General features: G+C 42.1%; 1 protein-coding gene across 3 annotated transcripts in view; it reads right to left on the reverse strand.

Moving 5' to 3' along the window:
* The window catches only part of fam131ba (family with sequence similarity 131 member Ba), a 44,929-nt gene extending 28,447 nt beyond the window's left edge, over positions 1-16,482 (reverse strand). For 2 of the 3 annotated variants that reach the window (XM_072675790.1, XM_072675788.1), the window contains exon 1: positions 16,199-16,482. In XM_072675790.1, the coding sequence (XP_072531891.1) occupies positions 16,199-16,226 (28 nt within the window). In that variant the 5' untranslated portion in view covers positions 16,227-16,482. The remainder of the gene's footprint in view (positions 1-16,198) is intronic. The other variant, XM_072675789.1, reaches the window with a different exon arrangement.
* Positions 16,483-27,778: the final 11,296 nt, after the last annotated feature.

Raw genomic sequence — 27,778 nt, forward strand, 5'->3', positions numbered from 1 at the left:
ACTGCATCTGTCAGCTCCTCACAGAACACAATCTGACTCTCTCAGGCTCTTTCTCTCTGACTGCTTTGTGTGTGTGTGTGTGTGTGTGTGTGTGTGTATTTAACTTGAACAGAGACTGTTTAGCTGAGTAACTGCAAAATACAGTGAAAGTAGATTAACTGCTGATGATGCTAGAAATGTTAGAAATGATGGTATACAGTTTGGAGGCTGGAAAAATAAGGCTGTAGTCTCTAGAGGTTGATGCAACACAAACTATGTAACACAAAAATGGAACTGTATAGGGTTCTAAAATAACAGAGAAAGGGCTCAGAGTGGCTCAGCGGTGTCTAAAGCGCTGCCACTGTGGCCCTGGGGGGGTCGCGAGTTCAAATCCCAAGCCATGCCACTTTGCCATCAGCAATCTGAGTCTGAGAGAACACAATTTGCTGTGCTCTCTTCAGGTGTGTAGATGCCATTCTCTCCCCTGGCCAGCACAGGCAGCACAGTGTTGGCCAGCATAGGCATCTGTTATGTGGTGCGGTGGAGCTAGGGGGGAACTTTTTTCCGAGTGTTTTGGCTGCCCGGCATTGTGGAGTCAGAGATAGTACAAAAGGAGGTGGTCAATGGCTTCACATGTGTCAGAGGAGACATGCGTTAAGTCCACAACCTCCTAGTATCGGGAGCATTACTAGTGCTAGGGGGAGCTACGAAGGGGTGGGTTAATTGGAAGTACCAAATTGGGAAAAAAACTGAAAAAACTGTTCGGTAAAACTGAATAACATTAAGAATGTAGTTATGTAAGCAAGTAGAGCTTATAAACACAGACCAATAAACATGAAATCAGTTTTGCCGACCCAGACAACAATTAAGTCTAAAATAATTTCAGCATTCACACTGCAAATTAGTACAAGATTAGGCTTGTTCTTACAAAACTTAACTGATAACTGATAACTGAAGACAACCCAATTGCAAGAGGCTCCATTATATGATACAATTTTAGCCTCAGAAAGATCTAAGGTCTAATACTGCTGGTTTGCCCACCTATATCCATTGTGTTTCCTTGAATCCAACAAAGGATGGAAGGATAAGCAAGAAACATAAAAAGAGATAAAAATGGTAAAAACATAAATACAATCAGAGAAAATATGTAGTAAAGAAGACAGCGTCTTGTAAATGAGAGGAAGCATTGGATTTCTCATGTGAGGCCTATGCTGTGTTTCTGCGTGCCGAGGCAGGATGGAGGATAGCCACGTCCCACTGTCAGGAACCACATGGAAGAACAAATGGGCCACATGACAATCGGGCCTGACACATCTTGTGGCCTAGAATGCACAGGAGCCATCATCCACCTTTGTGCCACAGCCCTGCGGCAAAGGAGCGTGAGAGAGAGAGAGAGAGAGAGAGAGAGAGAGAGGGAGAGAGAGAAAGAGAGAGAAAGGGGAATGTCTCTCACAGGCAGGAATGTGTCACACACTGAAGCTCACAGTGACTCTGATTAAGGGCGAAGTCCAAGAGGCTGACTCACCTCCAGCACAGAGAAAGCCAGCGAACATGAGGCAAACAGAGGGGCATGTTCTAACCGCGCCAAAGCAGAGGTGAGATACACAGTAGAAAAGATGAAGAGGGAATAAGGAATGTGATAGACAGAAAATACATGGATGAAGATTGTATCAGCCATACCACATATGTGCAGTTTGTCTGGAATATCATTCAACTCTACCTTGTCCATAAATGAACAGGGAACACCATAGTGGAACAATAGCATTTGGGTGGTGGACCATTCTAGTAACATGCCAATGTGGGTTGAGTGTACTGATACCAGTAATACCAATAAGAATTCCCGAAGCTCCTCCTCCTTCATCGAGGACAGCAGGCTTTCCAGTGCCATATATAGATTAGTGCATCATCTTAGAACTGTTGTCCTGAAATAAGGACAGAATGAGTTGCTGTCCTTTTATAGGAGAGGTGCCAATACAAAAAAAAACTAACCCTAACCATGGCCCTAACATGAGTGTAGCTACAGGTTTGGACATATCTCCTAAACTGAGTGTATTTAAGCATACTATGGAGAGGCATGAAGTCTGTTGAAGATTGAACAGAATAAAAAAGGGCTGATGACCAAATAGTAATACATAATGTTAAAATGTACAAATGAAGTCATAATGAGCTGAGTTAAATGTCATTGCCACTGTAATCACGTCTAGAAATGCCACCAGGAGAATAGGCCTGGGTAGCAGGGTTAGACTCCAAACTCAGTCAGGGAGATGATAAAATCTATTGTTTAAATGCAGAATGTAAGAAATTTAGCTGCGTTCATTCTCCAAATTAACCCGAAAGCCACTCAGTAATAAAACAAACACTCGTAAAAATAGTTATAAATATAAGAGTATATATAAGAGTAATATCATTGCATAACCAATTTTCAGTGTATCACACAATGTATGTTTGCAGAAAAACATTTTTAAAGTTTAAGGAAGCTCCACATTATATAAGGGTTCTATTCCAATTGAATGTTTTTCCAAGGACCATATGTCCATGCCACGAGCCATTTATTTACCTTTATTTTGATTTTGATTTGTGGTAGAGCAGCCAGAAAGCTGGTGGGTAGTCTTTAGAGCTACAATGACCAATTTAGACACCTTGGCCATTACAAATTAAAGTCTCACAAAACTATTATTTATGGCTGTGGATTTTTGCAGTTGGCTCTGACATTTAATCACTGAGGAAACATCACAAACCCATCTGTCACAGTCAACATGAGGCATGTTGGTGTGCAAGCGTTCATCATTCGAATGCCAATAATTCCTCGTTTCTCTAGAATTATGATAGAATAAAAGCAATAGTAATTATCCCACAGGCCAAGATCAGTCAGGGTCACAATTGGCAAACAGAACTCGTCAAGTGGAAGCACGAGTACCTAAAAAGCAACACTCTTAAGGGTTCTTTAATAAAAAAGAAGCTGTGCTTTATACTGTAGAACCATGAACAGTCAAAAAAACATTTGAATGCATTTGAAGGATCATTGGATTCAGAAATTCTACAATACATCAATCATGGCCTTCAAGCAACATCCAGAACGGGTTTAGTCTAGATAGTCTTCATCTAATGTGTGGTGTTCATACTGGCCTTGTGAATCTTGATGGATCTTGGAGTCTTGCCCAGGGGCTCTTATAACAGCCAGGGAATCAAACGCCAGTCTGCCACAGGGATGGCAGTGTTGTCACTCACATCATTATACCAACAGTAACAATGGTAAAGCTCTCGGTAAGGTTTGCATTCCATCAAATCTCATGATCTCAAGCAAACAGTATTTCAGAGCAGAACACACTTAGAATGACAAATCCCATTATATTGATGATCAATGAGATGCACCTCAGAGACTCTACTATGTCCCTTATCTCTGGGCTTCAGCAAAGTGCACCCCCCATAGACCACAATTTTCCAGGCCAATACTCACAGAGCTTCTCTACTAAGATTTTGTTGCTTTCTGCTACTGTGGGGGGTCCCAGTGGATGGTGTTAACCACAGTGATCTACCTGCTGGGCAGAGCAATTTAACAGAGGCAAACTGTGCTCGAACACATTTTGTCCTTGCCCAGCTTTGGGCTCAGCGGTATGCAGCGTTTTCCTTCTTCTGCATACCTGCTGTCCAGTGCATTTGTTGCTCAATTACTTGGACAGAAAGTCCTGTTTAAGCAGGACTGATGTTTTTGCACCTAGGGTGGGCATGGTTTTAATTCTATGTCCAATAAATTACCTGCACTTTGAAAAGGACTAGAGAAATCTCCAAATTCACTTCTTATAGAGGCAATTAAAGTGCCATTAGCCTCTGTAATAATTTAGATCTGTTATAACAGTGGATTATCCATCATTTGCATTCCTCCTCACACTCTTAGATCTTTTGGTCGCCAACTACTTGCAGTACCCCATAAGCTTTCTTCAGTAGGTGGCACGCTGTCCACCCAGTGTATGTGTTCCTTCGCTTTTTTTCAGTTTCACTTAAAGACCTTAAGCAACACTATCTTTCCCTTCCAGCTCTGTTTACATGCAGTGTTAAACATACAAAAAAACAGACCTTAAAATAAGCCGACATGGGTTTTTACTGTGCTGGCAGTATTGTTGTTTTAATTATGTTTAGTGTCTGCAGTAGTCTGACCAAATCAGTGGGTGGTGCAACCCCCTCTCAACAACCCATTTCCCCATGGCCCTGCTCTTACATGCACTTTTTTTAAAGCATAAAAATGAACTCTCTTAATGAAACAAATACACAAGAAAGCACAGTTGTTGGAGTTCCAGCTCCTGTAAAAACTTAAATTGAACCATTGAGCCACTAATCTAACTGCCTGTGATACAGGCTAACAAATGCATAAATTGTATCCTTGCTCATCAATATGCCTTCTTTTCTAAACTCTAAATCATTTAAAATAGCAATATCAAAACTACAAACTCAACAAAAAATAGAAAAGAAGTGTACAATGCAGGGATGAGTTGTTGAGTCGAGTGTAAAGTGCAACAAGTGGATGTGCAACATAATGTTGTGCAACTGAGCAGGAAGAAGTAATTATTATAATAATAAGTGATTATGCTCAGTTAAAAGTCCTGTGTGTGTGTTGGGGGAGGGGGGTCTTAACAGTCTTAACAGCCAGAGTCTGATTGACTTCTGTGAAGAAACTCCTTCAGGGAGCAAAAGCTCATTATTGCAGCACAGTATTGTTATCTCCTTTGTCTTACATCTGCTGATGCTCCAACATTCTGTTTTATATCCTCATACTGTAATCTTTGCACTGAGATGGAATACTGATCAATGTAGAATAACCTAAATACTTTTTCTAAAAGCTGCATGCTGTAGACGGTGGTAGGTGTGGTGCAACAGATCCCACTCCACTCCCTGGCAGTGAGCTACCACACCATGTGGGAGACTGGGGTTCAATTCCCAGTCTGGGTGGCTATGCTGCGCTATACTGAGATACTTGGGCAAGACTCAAGTCAAGTCAAGTCAAGTCAAGTGGGTTTTTATTGTCATTTCAACTACATACAGAGTACACAGTGAAACGAAACAACGTTCCTCCAGGACCCTGGTGCAACACAGACACAGTGCATACAGAACACAAGTGCAACACAGTACAAGTGCAGACAGACAATACAACACAATACAGACAAAGAGTAATAAATAAATTAGGGGTAGTGTGCAAATTATTCAGTGTGCAATAAATATTGAGTCCAGTGAGGTAGTAAGGTTATTTGTGCAAAATGCTTCCCATATTGTCTGGGGTAAATGGTGAGAGAGAGAGAGAGAGAGAGAGAGAGAGAGAGTGTGTGTGTGTGTGTGTGTGTGTGTGTGTGTGTGTGTGTGTGTGCATGGAACAGAAAAAACATCAGTTCAGTCTCTGGAGTTGAGAAGTCTGATGGCTTGGGGGAAGAAGCTATTGCAGAGTCTGGTCGTGTTGGACCGGATTCTGCGGTAACCTTCTTCCTGATGGCAGGAGGGAGAACAGACTGTGTGAAGGGTGGGTGGAGTCATCCACAATGCTGGTTGCTTTGCTAATATTACATTGTAATACGAGTAACTAAATGCCATAAATGTAAATGTAAAACAACTGCATTCAACATTACATCTGCAGCATACAACATCTCTGGAGAGGACAGAAAATCTATGCTCTGCTATCTATGGAAAAGCGTGATTGAGTGTGGGGAAACATGTAGCCCTCACTTCTCATTCTGCCCCCTTGGAGAAGCCCTGTTTCTACATTAGAAGGGCAGCGCTGGTCAGTTCATGGACAGTTCAAGTACAATGACCCACATTTCCTTAGTAAAAGTGTTGGAACACACAAGCAAGGAAAGGAAAAAATGCCAAAAATGTAAAGCACATCAAACAGAAAAAGGAAAAAAAGGAAGTGCTACAATATGATACTACATAACGAAATAAAAATGTCTTTTGAGGATACAGACTGTAACTAGCTGTTTTTAATGGACTACTTGGTTGATTGTTATGGACAAAACATTCTCTGCACTTAAAAAAGAACAGAAAATCCCCAAATCCACTGCTAATAGAAGCAATGAGCAGATGCGGAAGCACAGTGCCATAAGATCTGTTGTGATAATGGGTTTGCATTAAAGTTACAAACTCAGACATGTGACACATCGTAATTTTGAAATACCGTCCTCATTTTGAGACACTGTCAGTACTGCAACATAAAGTACTGCCCGACCCTACACCAACGTAAATACACTGGTTTCATTCAAATCTACAATTCCTAAACGTCCAAGGCTGTGTCTGTAACTTGGTTTCCATATATGGACCATATTGTGGTTGGTTTCTTGCCAGTAACCTACCATGCCTCTGGACTGGGGTTCCAGTCTGGGTGACTATGCTGTGCTACACCAATAAGAGTCCTAACACTACACTGGCCCAACCCTGTAATACAAGTAACCTTGTAAGTCGCTCTGGGGAAAAAAAGTGTGTGAGTGTAAGCTAAATAACGTAAATATTGGGGAGTGAACTGTACATTTTGGTACAAAGTTTGGTGATGTTACGACATTACATGCATTACAGGACATACTACAATACATTATTATTTCCCTAACAAAGTTGTTTTTTTAGTAAACAGGTCTAGGTAGTATATATCATTTTTTCACCCTCTCAGTGACATATTGAGAGCTAGCCCAGCTAAAGCAAAGCACACCCTCCACACTGTAGGAATAGGGGTAACACAACTATGTCTTACCAGAGGAACAATGAAAGGTCCAGATGCCCCCACATAAATCTAGAAAAGTACAAATTATTAAAAACAGAAAATACAACATATCTCAATTTTATCATGAATAATAATAATAATACATTTGCCAAGCCCAGCCTCTTTTCACTAACCATCTTTATCAGGATACAGATATATAAATGCATTTAGGTAGGCTCATTTGACTCAGACAACATTGACCTTGAAGACTGAAAACTGAATTAATTGTACTTGCACCCATTTACCAGATGTATTTTAGAAACTGTCACAACTACAGTTAACGTTGCCTATGGGGTATATTGTAACTCTGTGTCGGGGTAGGTTGACACTCACCCTGCTTTTGGCTGAATTGTTCATAAAATGATACTGCTAGAAACAAATGATTCTGCAAAAAACACAAACATCAGGTTGTGCCTCACTGCCCAATATGCTATAAACCATTATAGTCAATGTCTGAGGATGCAACCTAGCTTCTAAGGATGGTCTTGTGTCTCACCTTCTGCTCGCATTATTATGCTTTAATTTTCTGACCAACTTCTCGCCATTCACTTTCTCTCCTCCCTTACTTATTTCTCTAATCTAACATCCTGTCTTTCAGTATCTGCTTCTACATCTCTCTCTCTCTTTGCTTCCCTCCCACTCTCCCTCCTCTGACTCATTCTTTGCAGTCCTCTCTCTCTCTCTCTCTCTCTCTCTCTCTCTCTCGCTCCTCCTGTCTCTCAGGCCTCTTCTACCCCTCCTTGTTTTGGATCATGCGCTCAACAGAAACATGCCCGTCAATCATGGTATCGACCAGTCACCTTGGGCCGTGTCAGTCACACTGTGTGCTGGATCATGCAATGAGACCCCTCTCGCACGCACACACATATATATACACACAAGTAAGTGTGTGTGTGTGGGGGGGGGGGGTGCCTGTATGCATGTATGTTAAGGAAAAAGACACAGAAAAAAAGCAAGAGAGAAAGAGAGAGTGCAAGAGAAGTATTCAACTGTCTGTCCGTCTGTCCATCACATCAGTGCCAAACAATAGCCATGAACACAATGACAACCACACTGCAGAGAGAAATCCAGTCGAGGACCTCTGGCAGATCTTTGGCTTTCCAACAAATGGTCTCTTACACACACACACAGACACACACACACACACACTCTGTATTCAGGAAATATGATCAACGCCTTTGCCAGACAGCTAAAAGGACACCGTTTACACCTTCATCTTCACGAGTCAACACGTTAATCAATGCAGGGCTGCCCACTGCTGCACAACATCGTCTGCTAAAGTGTCTGGCTCTCTGTTCTAATACAACTTTGTAATGACAGAGCTCTAGAATCTTTTTAAATAGCAATATATACACATATACTTTCAGGTCCATAAGTATTTGGACAATGACACAATTTTGCAGTTTTGCCTCTGTATGCCACCTCAATGGGTTTGTAATTTACCAATCGAGATTAGATTGATTTGTAGACTATCAGCTTTTGAAGGATTTAATACAGCACTAAGCATTTAGAAATGACAGCCCTTTTCTTTACAGTCCCTCAAGTTATACAGGTTCAAACATAATTGGACAGTTATTTGATAAGCAGCTTCACGGCCAAGTGAGACCAATTGAGAAGATACAAAGTCTGGAGTTGATTCCAAGTGTAAAAGTTGATTTTGGTAACCTTTCATTGAAACTCTCAACATGTGGTCCTGAGACATGTCAATGCAAGTGAAGGAGGCATCGCAAAACAAACCTTTCAGAGGGAAAGAAGATGGCCAAAGCAGTAATATGATGCATTCTATAAAAGAAGAAAACCACTGGCGAAACCACAAAAAAGTGGAAGACAAGAACTAAAGCAGATGTGTGCAGAATTCTTTCCTTCACAACCCTTTACAACTCAAGTCAAGAACACTCTCAAAGAGGTAGGTCCATGCCTCAATAGCTCTGGAACAAAAGTCTTTGGACAGATAAAGCCAAAGTTAAGTTGAGTATGGAGAAGGAAAGGAAGATCTGAAGCATTCCACATTATCTGTTAAACATGGTGGAGGCAGTATATGGGCATGTGTGGCTGCAAACGGAACTGAGTCACTGGTGTTCATTGATGATGTTACTTCAGACAGAAGCGGCAGAATGAATTCTGGAGTGTATAGAGCTCTGCTTACCGCTCAGATTTGGTCAAATGCTGAAAAACTGACAGAATGGTGCTTCAAGCTACAGATGGATAAAACATACAGCGAAAGCAACCCAAGAACTCTTTAAGGACAAGGAAATGAAATGTTCCTACATGTCACCTGACTTTAACCCAACTAAGCAGCGTTTCACTTCCTGAAGACTAAAGACCTAAAATTAAGCAGCAACTGAAGGCCTCTCAAAGGAGGACATTCAGCATTTGGTGATGTTCATGGGTTCCAGACTTCAGTTAGTCATTGATTGCAAAGGGGTTGTCTTCATTCATTAAAAAAGAATGATTTCATGATTTCATGATTATGTTAAATTATTCTATTACTTTTGTGTCTGGAGGGACTATGTAAAAATGACTGGAATTCCTAGATGGTAATGCAATATTTTTGTTAAATCCCTTTAATTTAAGCTGAAAGTCTACGCTTCATTCACATCTTGACTGCTTCATTCCAGAGGTGGAGTATAGAGGCGACATTACATTAGGTTACAGATACAGACTGTTGTTTGTCTCTTTAAATGTTGGTATGGGACACCCAAACTTGTGATGTTTGATTTTGACAGAGGAATTGACTAATTGCCTTTAGCCTTGCCATTAGCTTAGCACATGATATTTTCCACTGATTTTTTCAGTGCTTGATCATTGTCAGTCATCGAAGTCCGCACACTACACAATCTGCCCTGATTGATACGCCACACACTTTCAGATTTATCTTGGCTCTGATTGGTTGACAGTCTTTCAGGCATCAATATCAACATCACATTTCACACCAGAGAATCGTTGCCCCCCCTGCACTACAGAATACTGAGTACATGTCAATATTTCACAATCAGGGTAGCCCCGACAGCACTGGGAGAAGACTGGAGGAGTAGAGATTGGACACCCTATAGACACCTCACACTATTGGATAATATGTAAAGCTCTCTGTTTAAGATTTCTGGAAGCCAATCAGCCTGTTTATCCTGTGGTGTGGACCAGGCATCAACCAATTGAAAACCTTTCCAGATCTTCATTAAAGGGACACAAACTTGCAGTTAAACATAAAAAAAACAGTGCAAGAAGCCAAGGATGGAGAGTAGAATTCAGTATATGTGTTTATTCACAATTCACAACAAGATTTAGTAGACTAATATAATATTAATATACTAATATATATTCTAATATTTGTTAGCAATCTTAGTAAAGTAATGAAGCTAACTTTGAATCTGGCTAATCAATAGCATTACAGGCAAGTAGAAAACTATGATAAACCACATCCATTTCTGTACAGTGTAGAGAGCCCCCACATCATGGCTAAAAACTCATCATGTGAAGAACTATTCCTTCTCTTTCTTTCCATAATGCTAAATGAAAAGTACTCTCAGCTTCACTCGGTTTAGTGTTTCGACTACATTTGTTTCAGAGTTGATCCTCTAGGTTTACAGAACTGTCTGTCCTTACACCACCAGCAGCACTGCTGTCATTCGCTCTGGGGCTGCTTGGCACATTGTCTCCTTACGGAGCTCCTCTGCCGCGTAGCACTGTGTTGTTCGCTACAGCATCTTGCTGCTGAGGATTAGTTCTGCCCTCTCTCCTTCAGTGGCAGTCACATGGATGGCGGCAAGCTGCGAGTTGTGCATGCCGTCCTGACACCTCTGGTAGAAGCGTGTTCAGGAGGTAATCTAGTGCGAGCTCTTCTTGTGCAGCTTTTTTTTACCTTAGGGTAGGCCTACTGAGCCATCATGCTAAAATCTGCAGCCAGCACATCTATCCATTCTCCTTTTAGCCTCCGCTTCTCCAGTAGCAGCCACCTGAGTGATAAAACCACCCAACACTAGACGGAAATGTCGCTGGAGGGCTGTAGTCAATGAAATGACTTGAGTAAACTTTTAAAGGTGACTCAGAGTATAAGTCTTCTATGTTCGATATGTTAAAAAAATCAGTGATCAATAGATTCTAGTCATGAATAACAAATTAAAAGTCATGTATGCAAAGTTATTTAATTTTTATTTTTAAATAATTGATGAGATAAAGGTCAAATAAACACTCCAGTTTCCAATTATTTCAGTTTTTGATAATCCAGACTTTAAAGGGTTAAGATAACACGATTTATTGAAGTCAATCATAAAGACCTGAAACCCAGGTTCTTCTGCAGCAGCGGTTTGCATAACCACACCCAACTATAGCAGGATGCCACAATATTAGCCCCGGAGGTTCCACTCTCAATCCCCAGAGACTGCTCTCACCTCATTGGTTAGACTCCTCTAACGAACAGCTGGACATTATTTACATAGTAGAGGTCGTCTTCCTCAGCCAATTACACAGCAACAAATAATAGCATCATGGCACAAATCCCGCTCCCTGGTATGGTAAACTCAGGTTCGAATGTATATATCTGTTTATATCTCTGCCAATAAAAGCAACTACACTCGTCTGTGTGGTCAAATAAACGCTCTGCTTGCCTGTCAGTGTCACTGTCACTTGAGCGTCAATCTCCAAGTCCAGGGGCGTTATGTCTGCCATGGCAGCAAGCAATCACACTGAGTGCTATGCAGGGGTGTAGTCTACATCGGCGGTTCCCAATCAGTCCCAAGGGCCCCATAGATGGTTCACATTTTAGCTCCATTCCACCTCTCAACCCATGCACATACATGTTATATGGACCATTCGGGCCCTGAGGACCAGTTTGTAAACCACTGGGCTATGTTATATGCTGTATATCCACTAGGAGAGGGTTTAGAGTTGCATTCTTATTTAAAAATGAATATATATATATATATATATATATATATATATATATATATATATATATATATATATGTGTGTTCCATTCCATCGTGAATGAAATTAGGAAAGATTATTAACCCCTTAACGCAGCAAGGCTTATTACACTACAGGGACTTCTGTACAAACTGATGGGGCTATTTTTTGGTAATAGACATTTGTAATAACATGTTCGGCCCGTCTGCAGAGTATAGGCTGTTTAAGGGGTTAGATTAACACCACATTTTCTCTTTTCATCAGCCAAATAAATGAAATCTCTCTGAGCCTACTCCTCATCAAGCTGGCTAACAAACTGAAAACAGTCTGTTAAGCTGTTACACCAATGTACAGAATGAAAGCTGTGATAAACACTTCATGACGGCAATCTAAATGAGTACCATACGACCATTTTACAATGCAATGCATTAGCATATGCTATTCAGTGAGTCCACTGGTAGGCAAAAAGAATTACAAATATGACTTGATATGGCCACAAGACAAAGCAACCAACAAGCTCTTCAAGTGGCAACACTCTTTGTTTTATCGTCTGCCACTTTAATAGAAACATCTACCCTTGCCCTGTGTGTCTGTTTGTTGGTGATATTTTTGAGTAATTGGTGAACCACCTCCAACTGCAGCAGTCACACCGGGATGTGTTAAAAGACCAGCCACACCGCTGTGCCTAATACACTTGTACCAGCACCACACGCACTCCATCACGCTACTACTATGTCAGTGTCACTGCAGTGCTGAGAATGATCCACCAGTCAAATACTATATGGTCAACAGCAGTCTGACCAGTGATAAATAGGATAGAGGGCTTGTGTGAAGACAGATGGGCTACAGTCATCAAGTCTGTCTATTACGTACCTGTAGGGTAGGAATGAGCAAAACTACTATTTTTTCTTCTCGAATAAGGCCGGTGCTGTAGTGTATGTACCATCTAGTCTGACAGTGGCTCGAGTGAGAGTGAGATAATGCCATAGTACACAGTGATCTTCAAACGCTGTGGACTTTAGCTGGTTACTCTCATCTCCACTGCCATCTGTCACATGACCACCTCCAAACGTGGTCTGAGTGAGCCCATCGTAATCCGATCACGATGCGTCTCGAGGCTGTTTACCTGGCTTTTCATGCAAACTAGTTCAATCGGAACATGATCCAATCAGCACATGCCTGTTAATGCCAGGTGTAAAGAGGCTCATAGGCCCGTTTTACACCTGGTCACTTCATCCATCTTGGATTATAACTGGATAAGAGCCAAGCCACATAAAAAAAGGCAGTAGTGTAATCACACCCAAGACGTATTTAAACCACACACAAATCTGATCACTCAAACCAATTCAGGAAGAGGTGTGAGACACATTAAAGCCACGTGTTATAGAAGTGTAGGCACGTCCATCTCTCCAAGACACAATCAACAACCAGTACCCCTCCCAGTACAACCTTAACACCAGTAATAATTGCAGCACAGTGAGCAAATATGCATAATCTGTCCCACACAGCGATCAGATTTCAGTCTGACTAACCGGAGAAGCATATGACTACTAAGTGCAAAAGCATGTGGCGTTTTTTTTTTAAATAATCAAGATACAGTCCAGGTACTAGTCACATAAAGTGATCAGGTGTAAACAGGTTCTTAGAGAACACCTAGACAAAGGCCTTGAGTCTTGTTTTTTAAGTTTTTTTGGACAGCAAGGGTCTCGTCCCATGAGAATCAAACTTGTGCAGTCTCTTTCTGTAAGTAGATGCTGTACTTTGACATCAACTGTGGCAACAGCTACCTGTAGGTCCCGTGATGATTGTATTATGGGATTGGAGGACCGTTGGAGACTTCTTTACATATTTTGTGGTCTGCTTTTGGGCTGAACTTGCTAGGGTGGCCTGACCTAGCCATGTTGGCAGTTGTTTCACTAGTAAATTATTTTCTGGACAGTAGAATCCGTCCAGCTCTAATTGTTCTGACGTCTACCTAAGACTCACATGCATGGACAGCCTTCTTTCTGAGAACTCAGAGAGCCCTTTGCATCTGACTGTGGTGATCCCACTCTAACTAAATGTCTGAGGTTTCAATAAGATAGGCTCCTCCAGAATCCTCTCCTGACTGTACATTACTGTATATGGATGTGTGTATACATGCAAACAAACTATTGCTATTCCTAATATGCTAAATGTAAGCTGGCAGGGATTTTGGGCCCCATTAAAAGATATGACTCTCTACAACTCTATTAATTTGAATACATTTTTAGAGCCCCTGTTATACAGAGGCCCTTAGAATCACTGTAAACCCCCATACAGACAGGGTTACAGTGACTGTTACTGTTACACTGTTAGTGTAAGGGAGTGTTTTGTGTTTTCAGTTTGTCCCATTATAGCAAATCGCAAAAAAGGACACACAGGTGTCACTGATGCAGAGCCTCACTCTTTTTCCCTGTGGTCATTTTCACCACATAAATCCTCAATTTAGCCAAGTCAGTGAGGTGATACCCATCTAAAAAACACCACCTCTTCACATTTCACTTAGACTATCCAGGTTACCTCTAGCCTTCAAAGTCCAAAATAGAAAATATTGCTCTCTTAACATGCCAGACAGTTTGGACTGTCGAACAGGAAGCACTTGACCCATATTGCACACATCTCCGCTCCTCTCTCCTTCATGGTCACTGTAAACCAGAATCTATTTATAGCAAACTGAGCTAAATATGACAGCCAGGCTCCTCCAAAAAAACACAACAACAAAAAAACCCAGCAAACCAATTTGCTAAACACATTCCAGATCCATGCGAGAAGCTATCGTCACACGGTCCAGTAGGGGCCTTAAAGAAAAGTGTCATAAAATGTCCTAAAACAGTCATGTGAAAAATGTGAAGCTCAGATGATCACACAATGTTAAACACACATCCCTATTTCAGTTTTCTTACTTTTGGCAGTATCTGAGTTAACAGATGTGCAGTATTTTACACTTTGTGCATTTCAATCATTGGAGGCACTACTTTTTGCCAGTTTGCCTGACTTTGAAGGGACGTTTAATTCATTCGCCCAATTTTCTGCCCCACTTTTACCACTTTCCCCGCTGTAGGCTTAGGGCGCGTCCTGTTTTTTTTTTCTGAGAAAGAAACCTCCACTCTTTCGCCGCTGTGCTGCGTCTGAGCCTCTCACGGCTGGCTCAATGACAATCAAAGGTCAAATACGGCGCCAATTATTTATTTCATTCCCAGCCTGGCTTTTGTTTTGATAGGCTGCTGCTGCTGCACTCACGGGTAGCTTCCCTTGTTCCTCCAGCTCTGCTCCTGAGCATCGCATTAAGCTTACACTGATTTATACGATCCCACGTCGTGAAGACATCCAGAGAACGATCTTAGCAGATGGGTCGCAGATCGTAACGTACGCTATAGCGTAAATATACGTAAAACGGTATATTGGATGGATGCAGACAGAACGGATCACACATGCGGCATTTTGCACTGTGTGAGTGAGCGAGCTGGCTGGTCTTCACACCGTGAGCCTCGCTCCATCAGACACAGACTGGACGCTTTTTGGACCATCTCGCGCGTGTCGTGTCGCATGTGACCACCGGCAGTGTTGACTTAGCACTATTTGACCTACTGTAGCTTCACACCCGCAGGCTCTATGTCACACCTGAGCTCGCGCGTGTGTGTGTGTACGCGCGCCTATATGTGGGGCTGCCAGGATGCATGACAGACCACAGGTGTGTGCGTGCGCGTGTGCGTGAGTGAGTGAGACAGAGAGACTGTGTGTGTGTGTGTGTGTGTTCTTTTTTTTTTCGCGTGCACTCGTTTTATACCACTTAACCTGAAATGCACTGCGCGCGCCCCTGTGCATCTTTGTGACGCATGCACACGTGCGCGCACCCCAGACACGCTCGCGCGCGCGCGCTCAATGCAGATCCGTAAACGGCTGCTTTTATTTCCAGACAAAACAAATAAACAAACAAACAAACAAACAAACGGGAAAACAGAACAGCACTTCTCTTAACCTTACTGTCCTCCTTCTGGAGAGACTTCCTCACACACAGACACACACTCTCTCTCTCTCACACACACACACACACACGTCTCCTCTCTTGTCCAGTCTATCCTTTTCTGCTTCCTTCCTCCACCACCTCACACCGCAGCTTCACCACCACTAAAGATTCTCTTTCATCCGCCCTTCTGTCTTTCTGCTCTCCCTTTCATCACCCCCCAAACTCCCCCCTCTCCAACCACCACCCACCACCTCCCCTCCGCCACCGTTCACGTCAGTCTGTGGCGGGTTACCCCCCCCCCCCCCCCATCTTTCTCCTCCATTCCTTCTCTCCTTCCTCCAGTAGCCCACCGCGACCACCATGCTGGAGATAACGGTCTAAAAGCGTCCGAGACTAGCGGCCTTTTAACCGGATGGTTTCCATAGAAACAGCCATACATACATACATACATACACATGCTCCCCCGCGAGGATAGCAGATAGAGGAGGGTGGGTGCGAGGTGGGGGTCTCTGATCAGAGAGCATCGTCCACTCCCCCGACCCCGCTCCGACCCCTTTACCCCTTCAAACAGGCAGAAGGAATAACGCAGTTCTTACTGATGGTGCGGGAGCCGATACAGCCCATGATGTCTCAGCGAGGGCCGGTCAGTGCACGAGGAAGAAGAAGAGGCGCCCCTTCAGCAGACATTGCGCTTTTCCTTTACACACACACACACACACACACACACACACTCCCCCCTCTCTCTCTCTCTCTCCTCTTCGTCCTCTTCTCCGCGTCTCTCTCTCTCTCTCCGCGAGACTGCGTGCGAGTGTGTGCCTCCCTCTCGCTCTCGTTCGCGCGCGCGCGCTCTCTCTCTCTCCGTCATCCTCTCTTCTCCTCCCTCTCGCTCTCCCTCCCTCACACAGACACACACACGCACGCACGCATAGCACACACGCACTCTCTCTCTCTCTCTCTCTCGGTGGCATGCTGTGAGATTTGAGTCAGTCAGTCAGTAAGTCAGTGTGTCTGAGAGGGAGATTGTGTTTGGCTCTGATTCTGATTCTGATTCTACGGTTAATCACGATTAATCTCATGTTAATCTCATCACGAGTAATCACAGCGTTTTGTGTAGTTGATCACTCCCCAGTCTGGTTATTCGATGCAATGCAACTTTACTGTCATTACACTAATACAGGGTAATACAGGCTCCCGTGCAGAGTAGGTAGGCCATGATACAGTGGTGCAAGGACAATAGACAAGACATGAGACAGGGTGCACAGACAATAAATACAGTAAATACAGAAATATGTGCAAAAGTGTGCTTGAAGGCTGGATGCTTAAGGTCCAAAAGAAGTTACTGTACTAATAGATATAAATATGTTGAGCAGCGATGTGTTGTGTGTGTTAATAAAAAGAGTACAGGCAGTGCAGGAGTGTGTGCTGAGGTAGACCAGTCTGGTATTATAGCATCATCACGTATGTAAACCGAGTGTACAGTGCAGTAATGGGTATTGCAGCTTGGTGATGAGGTACAGAGGATGATATACAGCTTATGTACTGAGAGGGAGTTCCAGTTCCAGTGCAGAGTGCATCCAGTCCCTGAGCTAGTGGAGCTCAGTGTGCATATGATGAGTGAACTGGAAGGATCAGGGTGATCAGTAGCAGTCTTTATGTATGTGTGTGTGTGTGTGTGTGTGTTCAGGATGAGGTTGGTGTTGCTAGACAACTGTTCTTAAAACTGTACTTGAATCTGGTGGTTGTGGCTCTGATGCTCCTGTACCTTTATCAGTGACTGGGGTGAGTGGGGTCAGAGGAGATGTTGTAGAGGTCCTGTATGGGTGGGAGGGCAGCTGCAGTGAGGTACTGGGCAGTTTTCACCACTCTCTGCAGGGCCTTGTGTTCAGCAGCAGTGACGCTGCCATACCAGACTGTGATGCAGCTGGTCAGAATGCTGTTGGAGTTGAATGGTGTTGGAGCTGTGTTTTGTGATAGAGTTGTTGATGTAGAATGTAAAGCATGGGTGAGAGAAAGTGTGGTCAAACCTTTTTTATGGACTGTGGTCTGTCAGAGAGGAAGTCCATAATCCAGTTACAGAGTGTGTGGCTTATTCCGAAAGTGTTATGTTTGGAGACCAGTCTGGACGGGATGATGGTGTTGAAGGCAGAGCTGAAGTCAACAAACAGCATTCTGACATTCTGACCAGTTATCGTTCATGGTTTATGTTGCAGACCTGACTCAGCCATGCAGATTCCAATCCTTGCTTCCTAGAGAGGACACTCAGGTGCTTGTTCAGTCCTCCTCCTATGGGTACCATCAGTCCCTACGATTGATCCAGAACCCAGTGGCAAGACTTATCTTCTATCTTCCAAGGCTGTATTGTCTTTACTGGCTTCCTGTAGCTGCCCATCAGATTCAGAATGAGACTGACACTGGCATACAAAGTAAAAAATAGACCAGCCCCTCCCTACCTGAGGCGGAATGGTCGAAACCACATTCGTACCAAGAACCCTTCAAGCTGCAAGTACAGCTCAGTTTGATCCACCATCCCTCAAGACACATGGAAGAGGAGCATCAAGACTTTTCTCTGCTTTGACACCGAGCTGGTGGAACGAACTTCCCCTGAGTGTCCTAGCCGCTTGCTGCCATCAACCGCCCACTGAAGACTGAGTCTCTTTCAAGAGCACGTAAACCAGCACTTATCTTGCACATATTAATGCATGTGATTGCAGTCATGGCTTCAATTGATTAAGCTGGCATTCAGACAAAGTGGAGGATATAGAATGTATCTAAATTTTGAGTATTGTTTATTTTTTATACTGACTTAAAGCTTTGGCAGTATCTATGCTTAGATGTATCTTTGGACTCATCTAGTCTATTCACACTAGCTAGAGATGTTTTCTTTCCACACCGTTCACTGTTCTAGTCTGGGTTGCAGTGGGTACATTGGGTGCAATGCCTTTAAAGACATTTAAAAACATTCACTTGCATGTTCTTTATAATGTCCTTCCATGTTAATGGCTATAAAGTGAGCAAATTTCATAATTTTTAATACGTTTTAATCATTACAGTGCTTGTAGGATTAAAATATAAGGTTTAAGGTTCACTTACTGTAATATCTCACAAATATGTACATCTAGATTTAAAGCATGGACAGACTGATTCTAGAGAAAATTACTGGAGCACAGAGAGCTCAATCGTTTGTTCTGAATCATAAATATCATAATAATCATATAATCATAACAGTTCATAAATAGAACTTGTGGGTGCCGCTGTTTGATGCTAGTTCTGTGTACATATCACATGGCTTCAGGCTACATCCCAAATCACACAATTCGGTACTTTACGTACTACAGAAATTAGTGCTTCTAATGGTGGGGCACATTTTACATAGCATTTAGTGCAGTAACATGTTGTGTGAGTCAACTAGACAATGCAACCTCTAGCCTCTGGTACAGGGATATTAAACTCAAATTAGCTGGGGGCCAGTAGCCAGGCAGTATTCTCCAAGGGGGCGCCAGAGCTCTTTAAGCAAGTCTATTTGGGAGTAAATATCTGAGTGGAGCAATCTATGAACGATTGTTGCACGATTGTTAACATTACACAGCTCCTGGAATTTGTCCTTAGTGGGATTCTTGGATATTGCATGCATTTGCCATAAAGATAGCAGTGCTTCAGTCACTTTAAATCGGTCATTTACTCCTCTGACAAATGTAGTGAGTTGTGCATTAGCATTCACGTCTCGGCTCTTATTGAGTGCCAGTGAATAGGCACTGAATCCTTACACTTTGATGCACAGCTGATCATAAATGTCATCCGACAACTCGCTGATGCACTTGGCCACTGTCCCTCTGTGCGGATTGTCTGCTTATATGATGAGCTTGCTCACCACATAGCTCGCCTCGACTGCTGCATTACTTTCTCATTTTGCTCAGTAAAAATAGTTCTGCTGCAGGGACAGACCTCAGCGACAGACCTCAGCTCCCTCCTTCCCTCTCCTCTCTCTCTCTCATATCTAGCATACCGGTCTACATGTTTAGTTGTGCAACGCCGCTTAAGATTTAGTCAATTTGAGTGGTTTATAGTCTAGATTTAGTCGTGAGCTAAAACCTGTGCGTAGCATGAGACATGCTGCCAGCAGACAGTGTTTAGCCAGCGTGTTGCCTGGTGAAAAGAATTAAGGAAAAACACTTTTATAAAAAATTGTGTAAAAAGTGATTGCTGTAGAGCTTAAAAACATATTATAAACTAACATAAAACATAAATTATATAAATAGGTATAAATAGAAAATAGAGTCTATAAGATGAGGATAACAACTTAAGAGGTAGTTGAGACCCCTGCTCTAGTAAGTACTATTGGGGAATACAGATGTAATGTTATGGATAGGCAGCTAGTGTAAAAGGCATGGTAACTGGTTGTGCTATTACAGTTAATGTCCTGGTGTAATGTAGTGAACAGTTAATGATTCAAGTGAATGAATCATGTGCATAGTTGCAGTAGAATAATATTACAGGATTTTACATAAATAGCATTATTTGAAAACTGGGATTTCTTGCTCCTGGGCTTGCAGTTTACAAGCTGAGAGACACAGAACCGGGATCTCAAGGGGAAAAAAAGCATGTGGACTGACACAGCAGAGTAGTATTACCAGATTATACACAAACATGTCTTGGGTTACACAGTGTTATGAGGTTTTCATGAGCATGATCCTGCCTGCTTCACCAAAGTTACACACTGCAGTTTCTGGCAGTCCGGGCCCGAAGTAGAACCAATTGGGGCACAATCCTCCCTGTTACTGGTTGGTGGAGCATGGATGGGATTTTGAAGCTGTTATTTTAAGGTACAAATTCTACATATTGTTGCTTTAAGGAACGCCATTGGACCATGCTGTACCTTAGAGGGTACATTTACTTTCTCCGTACCTTTGTACTGTACAGTGCCATTTTTCCCCTTTGCATGCATTATATATACAGTACAATTCAGCCAGAATTGGACCCAGATTGGAATGGGACCCAGATCTGGCAGTGACAGTGGCTCATGTGTGAGAACACACTACAAAATTGGGCAATGGCTACTGGTTTTGAGGGGTAAATCATCCTTGATCTTATTTTGTATGCCGCTAGTCTAGTCGGATAGTCTAGACTTGTGTGGATGTCTTGTGTTAATAGCCCTCTCAGTTAGAAGCCAAAAGACTCTTCCTCTCTCTGTGTTCCTCTGACAATGCAGTAAATCTCATCCCTCTATCCCTCCCTCTTTTGCCCCTCCTTCTTTCTATATTCCTTTTTTTCAGCTTTCACTTACATTCTGGGAGCCATGCACATAAACATGTCTCTGTTTTTTGTCTTTCTCTCTTATCCTCCACCACCCTTATATCACAATAACCTCATATGGGCGGTGGTGGGTGGGTGTATGTGTGTGCGTGTGTTTGCATCTATAAATCTTGTGTGTGTGTGAGTGTGTGTGTCGTGTCCAGTCTGTCCGCACGGCTCCGTAACCTTGAACGCACCCAGGCGTGTGCGCGAATCTGACCGCATCAATGTGCACGCGCCCACTGCCTCGAGCTAGAGGAGGATCCACTGTTTTAGTCTCAGACTGCACTGAGGGAAACAGAGGGTGGGGGTAGTGGTAAGAGAGTGGGGGGGGGGGGGGGGCAAATTAGTATTCTGGAAGAAGGTGGGAGAAAGAGGCAGAGAGACATGGAGAGAGAGAGAGAGAGAGAGAGAGAGAGAGAGAGAGAGAGAGAGAGAGAGAGAGAGAAAGAGAGAGAGTGAGAGAGAGAGAGAGAGAGATGGAGTGTGTGTGTGTGGGAGTGTATGTATGTATTGGTATTACAGGAAAGCCATCCAAACAAACATCAGGCTTGGCTGAGAACACACAGATTTTCTACAGCTGCCTTCCCTCAACCCTACATTGTTTTACATCCATGCTAATACCATGTTAAGCAGAAGGGAAATTTGCTGTTGTCAACTTTTTAAAACGGAATCCATTAACATAAAAAAAAAACATACAACATTTCCATTCACTTATGTTAGTTATTGCCACATAACCACTGTGCTGAATGGCCTCCTCATTATGAACACCTTATTGGCGAAGAGACTATGACTCATCTTGCTTATACAAGTGCATTGTGCATTTGAACAAGTTTGTCATTTAGCCCTTCATTAGTGGTCAATTTTTCACCACAAGACAACTGCTGGCCTTTCTTGGGTAGTGGACGATTCTCACCACAGCACTGGCATTTTTACATGCACTCAAGAGGCTTGGCATTAGTCTGACTGAGAATGCTGGTTTTAATAAGCTACACTGATACAAGTGAAACAGTTCAAATGTCATAGAGGCCAATGCAAGAGGGGGTAATTGGGAGAGTCAGGTGGGCTGGTAAAATTCTGGGCTGCTTAGCATGGGCTAACATAAGTGCCTTCCGAAAGTATTTATTCATTCCCCCTTCAAACTCATCACATTTGTCTTGCATACTAACTGCACTTTGGCATATTTGTTCATTTAATTCATTCATTTAAGAAAACTAATTCTATGACTAACTGAAAAAATGCTTTTGCATAAGTCTGCCACCACCTGTTGCATGATAGATAGATGAATGATGAAAGGCTTAAAATTGCCCTTTACCCCCCAATTCATTTTAAATTGGACCTTTTGTGGATGAAATGCTCCCTTAAGCACCTTAAGCACCACTGGTCAGTGGTTTGCACAAAGTAGCATCATGTTGCAGGGATTGGGAGCCACAGCTTATCATGAAGGACAAGGCTGTCCCTCAAAACTCAGCATCCCAGCAAGAAGTCACAAAGAGGCCAACAATCACTTTGGAGGAGCTACAGAGTTCAGTGGTTGACAGTGGTGGAGTGCACCAGTAAAAAAAAAAAAAAACATCCACAGCAAAAACAAGAAGCACATCAGCACATCAAAGCACATCTGGTGAAAATCACTCCCAACCACCCAAGATGGCTCTTTTAAAGGGGCCTAGAACGTCAAATCTTAAACACTGCTGTGTCATCCTTGAAAATTCTGCTTGATCAAAATGGCTTAAAAAATTTTACAGCGAGCAAGGGCGACAGGAGAATACAGTGTTGTTGATAGTGAAGAGCAGCACCAGATCTCATTACTGTTGCTTATCCTGTGACAGTGTCTGCAGAAGGGGAGCTCAAACTTGCCATGCAACAAAGCGAAATTCCAAAAGGCAAATAGGCAACACTAGCCTTTTACCATCTACTCTCTCAACCATCCGCTTCCTCCCATCTGAGCACCAAACTGGAGCTAAACACATATCAGAAGACTGGTAAAACTCTATAAAGTCAGACCTATGAAAGCAAGTGGGGGTAAGGCTAAAAACTAACTGGCTACAATCTCTTTACTGCTTGCTAACAGCCCACAACAACCATCAGCAACACTATCTGGTATGACTGGGGAATATTTACATTGAAACTATGACATAAGGTGCAGGTTCTGTGAGGCATTGCCAAAAACCAGCCAATAAAAGCAGAAAATGTGTTTTTGGACACATCAGGTAATGATCTATCCTGTTTACCACTTTACATGCATGAATCATGTGAAGATGAATGGAGGTGAAAGTGAAAGTGAAAAGTGATGAAAATGAAACTGATAAATAGCACTTAGTGGAGAAATAGTGGGAAATAAAGTAAATGCTCTGAAATATTGTATATATCTGAGCAAGTGCACAGTGAGGCATGCTGACAGGAATGTCAGCTAGCATTATTTTATATTAATTGTCATGATTATCACATTTAATATTTAAATATGTACAGCACTAACTGAGCAGCTTAGTTAACTGATAGCAAATAAATAAAAGCAGTGAATGAAGACTAACTTAGCTAACTTAGCCAATTTGTGCTTAACTATCGTTTTGCTGCAAGCTACCAACTGTTACACATTTAATTCCCTATTTTTAGAAATAAAAGAAAATAGATGGACTTTCTGTCAGGTTCTTCTCTTTTCTAAGGGGGTCTAAGTCATGTGTTTTGGGCAGAAAAAGAGAATATACAGTTTTTTAAAAAATAGTGAAAAATTAGTTATTCGGATTCATTCAAATTTCACTTGACCACATGAAAAGGCAGGTGTCAAAACCTCCATGACACATTGTGATCTAATTATTATAGATAATAGATCACTCAAATGATGTTCAAAAATGATCAGAAATAGATCTTAAACACATTTAACACAAATGTGAGTTAAACACTTTTTTTCATATTCGCATAAAAAAATACAGATGTGAACATGAATGTGAACATCTGGAATCAAATAACATGTTCTGTGTTCTGGTTTGGTGAAATGAAGCACAGTGCATTCCCTCTGGTTTGGAGTTCTCTCTCATGCCAAAAACGTCTACACAGCAGACATCACAACATCTGTAAGACAAAGCCTTCTTTTTTGCCGAAGCAGGTGACTTGTTGCCAGTGAATTTGTTGATGTTAAGAACTTAAATTAAGGTGCATTGAGGCTCAGAGTGGTCCAGTGGACGAAGGGGCTGCCACTATGATCCCAGGATCGCTAGTTTGGATCCTGGGTCATGCTGCTTACCATCAGCAGCCAGAGTCAGGGAGAGCACAATTGGCCTTGCTCTCTTAGGTGTGGGTTCATGGCACTTTTTTCCCACATCACTCCTAGTTTGATGTCGGTCAGCACGTTACTCTTAGCTGCCGCAACAGAGCTGAGAAGCTGCACTTTCCTCCGAGCATTCGAAAAGAGGCGTTGTGGAGATGTACTAGTCTTCACCCTCCTAGTTTTGGGGACACTGCCTTCATATTTGGGTAGAAAATGGGGTAAAATTAGAAATAAATGACTTAGAATGTGTTTATTGACCATACTACAATGCAAATCATTTTCTGCTTTGGCCTGGACTAAGGGAACCATTTATTTATTTCACACTAAACAAAGTAGGTGTAAAAGTGCCCCTTAAATGTAGAACTTAGGGTGTGTTGAGCCTCCGAGTGGACCAAGGCGCTGGTTGGAATCTTGAGTTATGCAGCTTGCCATCAGCAGCCGGAGTCCAAGAGAGCACAATTGGCTTTGTGAACCAAACGTGAAGGTTTAACAACCCAAATAATATCTGCTAAGCAGTGATCCTATGGTGGGCTGGGAAGAGGAAGGCTGATGGGCTTTAGTGGCTACAGGGAGCAACTATAAACCTACTAAGCTCACCTATATCATAGGTGCAGCTGACAAAATAGCCAGTGAATGTAGCTACTAGGAAAGAGCACCTAATGAACTGGCAAGTAAAGCTAAATCGCCTGTCAGCTGAAGGCATACAGCACCCGCTTGCTCAGCTGCACACTTCTGCTTGTGTTCTATCTGCAGCTTAGCAGGTTCAAAAGCCTAAAAGTGCAGACAAATCATACTTCATTCCAGACAGATGATGTGTGGCAAATCGATGCCTCAGCTGCACCTCTCACAACAGGGGGAAAAGTAACCCTGACCCCGAGGGATAGAGCGGGAGCGAGATGCCTCATCCTGCCATTATAAAACCCACATCAGGACCCCGCATCATCATTTATTTATGCGTCCGACATGCTTGCCTGAAGTTGCAGGAGGGTCTCTCGGAGGGTGAGTCATCCTGTTCCTCACTCTCTCGCTCGCTCTCTTTCTATTTTTTTCTCCATCTCCATCACTCTCTCTCTCTCTCTCTCTCTCTCTCTCTCTCTTTCTTTCTCTCTCATTCTTAGCAGCTACCCGACTCTTCAAAGACTTGGTGTGCTCCTATAAGTGTGTGTGTGTGTGTATTTGTGTACCTTTAAATGTATGTAAGTGTGTACCTGCAGTACCATTTCGGCTTACATTTCCTCTTGAATCATCAACATATTGTTTATGCTTCTTTTCCCATTCGTTCACTTCAAGGTCATAATTTAATTGATTATCTTCCATTACTGATTTTGGATGGAAACTGTGTCGCTTTTTAACTGTTATTGTATTTGAATATGACAGATTACATTAACACTGTTTAGATTAAAAGACCCACATCATGGAAAACTGAATTTTCACTATCATAGCCACACAGCTATGGAAATGAAGCTGGAAAAAACGGTGTGTTTTGAATTCAGTGTTGTGAAGTCATGACAACCACTGCATTTCAATACACCTGCCCAAACAGGAGTGTTCCAGCAGCTCTGACTGCTCTGAGTGAAGAACCATACAGTGTAGCCAATCAGATCAGATTGATTTTTGTGAAATAAGCAGTCGCAAACTGCTTATCAATACCATCCAAGAGAAACCTTGGATGAACATGTGTCTACAAAATACTAAATTATGGACATAAACTTTGTAATCTGGTCAGTGTCATGGGATTCCCCATTTGGGATTGTATTTGGGATACTCTGCTCAGCCTCCTCATCAGCTTTATCACCTTTGTGTAAGCTTGTAGTGTTGTTATGTCATCATTGTTCCCACCTGTGTCTTATTTATTTTGGTCATTATACAGTCCTTCTGTGTCTCAGTTTAGGAACAGGCCGCTATTATAATAAATGCAATACTAACATTTAGCGTTAAATGCAAATACGGGATTCCCAAACAGAGTACCTCATGCTTTCAAAAGACAAACTGAAACCTAGACCTAACATTTGTAGATAATATATAAAGTGAGATAAAATGTGCTATCCAAATATTCAGAAGGACAAATCATATACAATGTCCTGATTTCAAGGATGTTGATTATGATATGTGGGCATCAGAAAGCTTCTATCAATATGAAGGAGAATTCCACGACTTGCAGGAGAGGTGGGATCTGGTGAAGTGGTGGGGGTGGCTGGGGTTCTCTTTTGTTTTGCCATAATGAAGTACAAAAATACATATTACTGTTCTTGTAGAACCCAGGATGTGATTCAGGTGTGATACTTAGAAAAGGTTTTAGCACTAAAATCCTCCTCCTCACTGTGTATGGATATGAACACAGACAAAAAAATAAATAAATAAAGCTTTTTTTTATAGCAACTCCCTGATTTATGAAGGGTAACGAGCTTATGTCTTTTCTCATTCATGTGTTTCTGATCCTTCCCAAGCTGATGCATGACTGAAAACGTGTGAACGTCACCTCTTATTTATACTTCAGGATAGCGGGAAGTCGTGGGTGACCACTAAAAGGTTCACTAAAAGATTCAGGTGTATATAGAAATAGGTAAACTATTGTGTGTAGCAAGATTGTATTGCCAACAATTTTGGAAGGCACATCTATTTTGGAATATACACTATATGGACAAAGGTATTGGGACAGCTGCTCATTGATTTCTTCCAAAATCAAGGGTCTTGAAAAGAGTTTATCCTGCTTTTGTTGGAGTGACTGTCTCTACTGTCCAGGGAAGAAGGAGCATTGGTGTGAGGATTTAATTGCACTCAGCGACAAGAGCGTTAGTTAGGTGAGGATGTTGGCTGATCACCACTCCACCAATAGGTTCATGTTTATCTGCTCCAGGGAGTCTATTCTATTGCCAATACTTCTCTACAGGAACTAGTCAAACTGTGTGTATGTGTGTGTGTGTGTGCATTTGCACATCAGTGTCAGCAATCGGTGCAAATTAAAGTGGCTGAATGCATTTATGAGAAGGTGGTGTTAACAACCATTTGGACATATAATGTAAATATAGTTACAGTCAGCATTTTACATACACTGATCATTGACATTAACATCATGGCAATATTGGGCTTCTTTTTTTTTGCACCAGTGTTATTTTTTGGGGGGTATTTATTATTAAATCATTGTTATATTCAAAGTTTGTAAATACACACACAAAAAAAAATAATGGCATGCTCCAGTAGGACCAGTAGTGCCTGGAGGGTACTGCAAATGATGTGATTATGTTTGCCAGCTCAACTTGCTATTGTCTTATGACATTACCTATTTACAAACAGGGCACAAATGCTGAGGTTTACATTCAAAGAACATTTTCGTATGTCATTATATTGACAGTGCTTCATTTAAAATTATAGTGCATTAGTAGGGTAGTACAATTCATTTGTATTTGCCTACTAGGACTGGGTAAATGATATTTATTGTTATATGGATGATCCACATAGCAACAGGAATCATGTAATAAATATATTAAGTTTACAAATTATTTATTTTTAGCATAGTTTATCATATAGTTTAGCATTACTTTGCCTTTTTTAGCATTATATATTGCCTTTAATAAAGCTCAGGCGGTGATGGTGCCGCCTGCTGAATTCAGGATCAGCTAAG

This window comes from Salminus brasiliensis, chromosome 3, assembly GCF_030463535.1.
Source record: "Salminus brasiliensis chromosome 3, fSalBra1.hap2, whole genome shotgun sequence".
Classification (NCBI taxonomy): domain Eukaryota; kingdom Metazoa; phylum Chordata; class Actinopteri; order Characiformes; family Bryconidae; genus Salminus; species Salminus brasiliensis.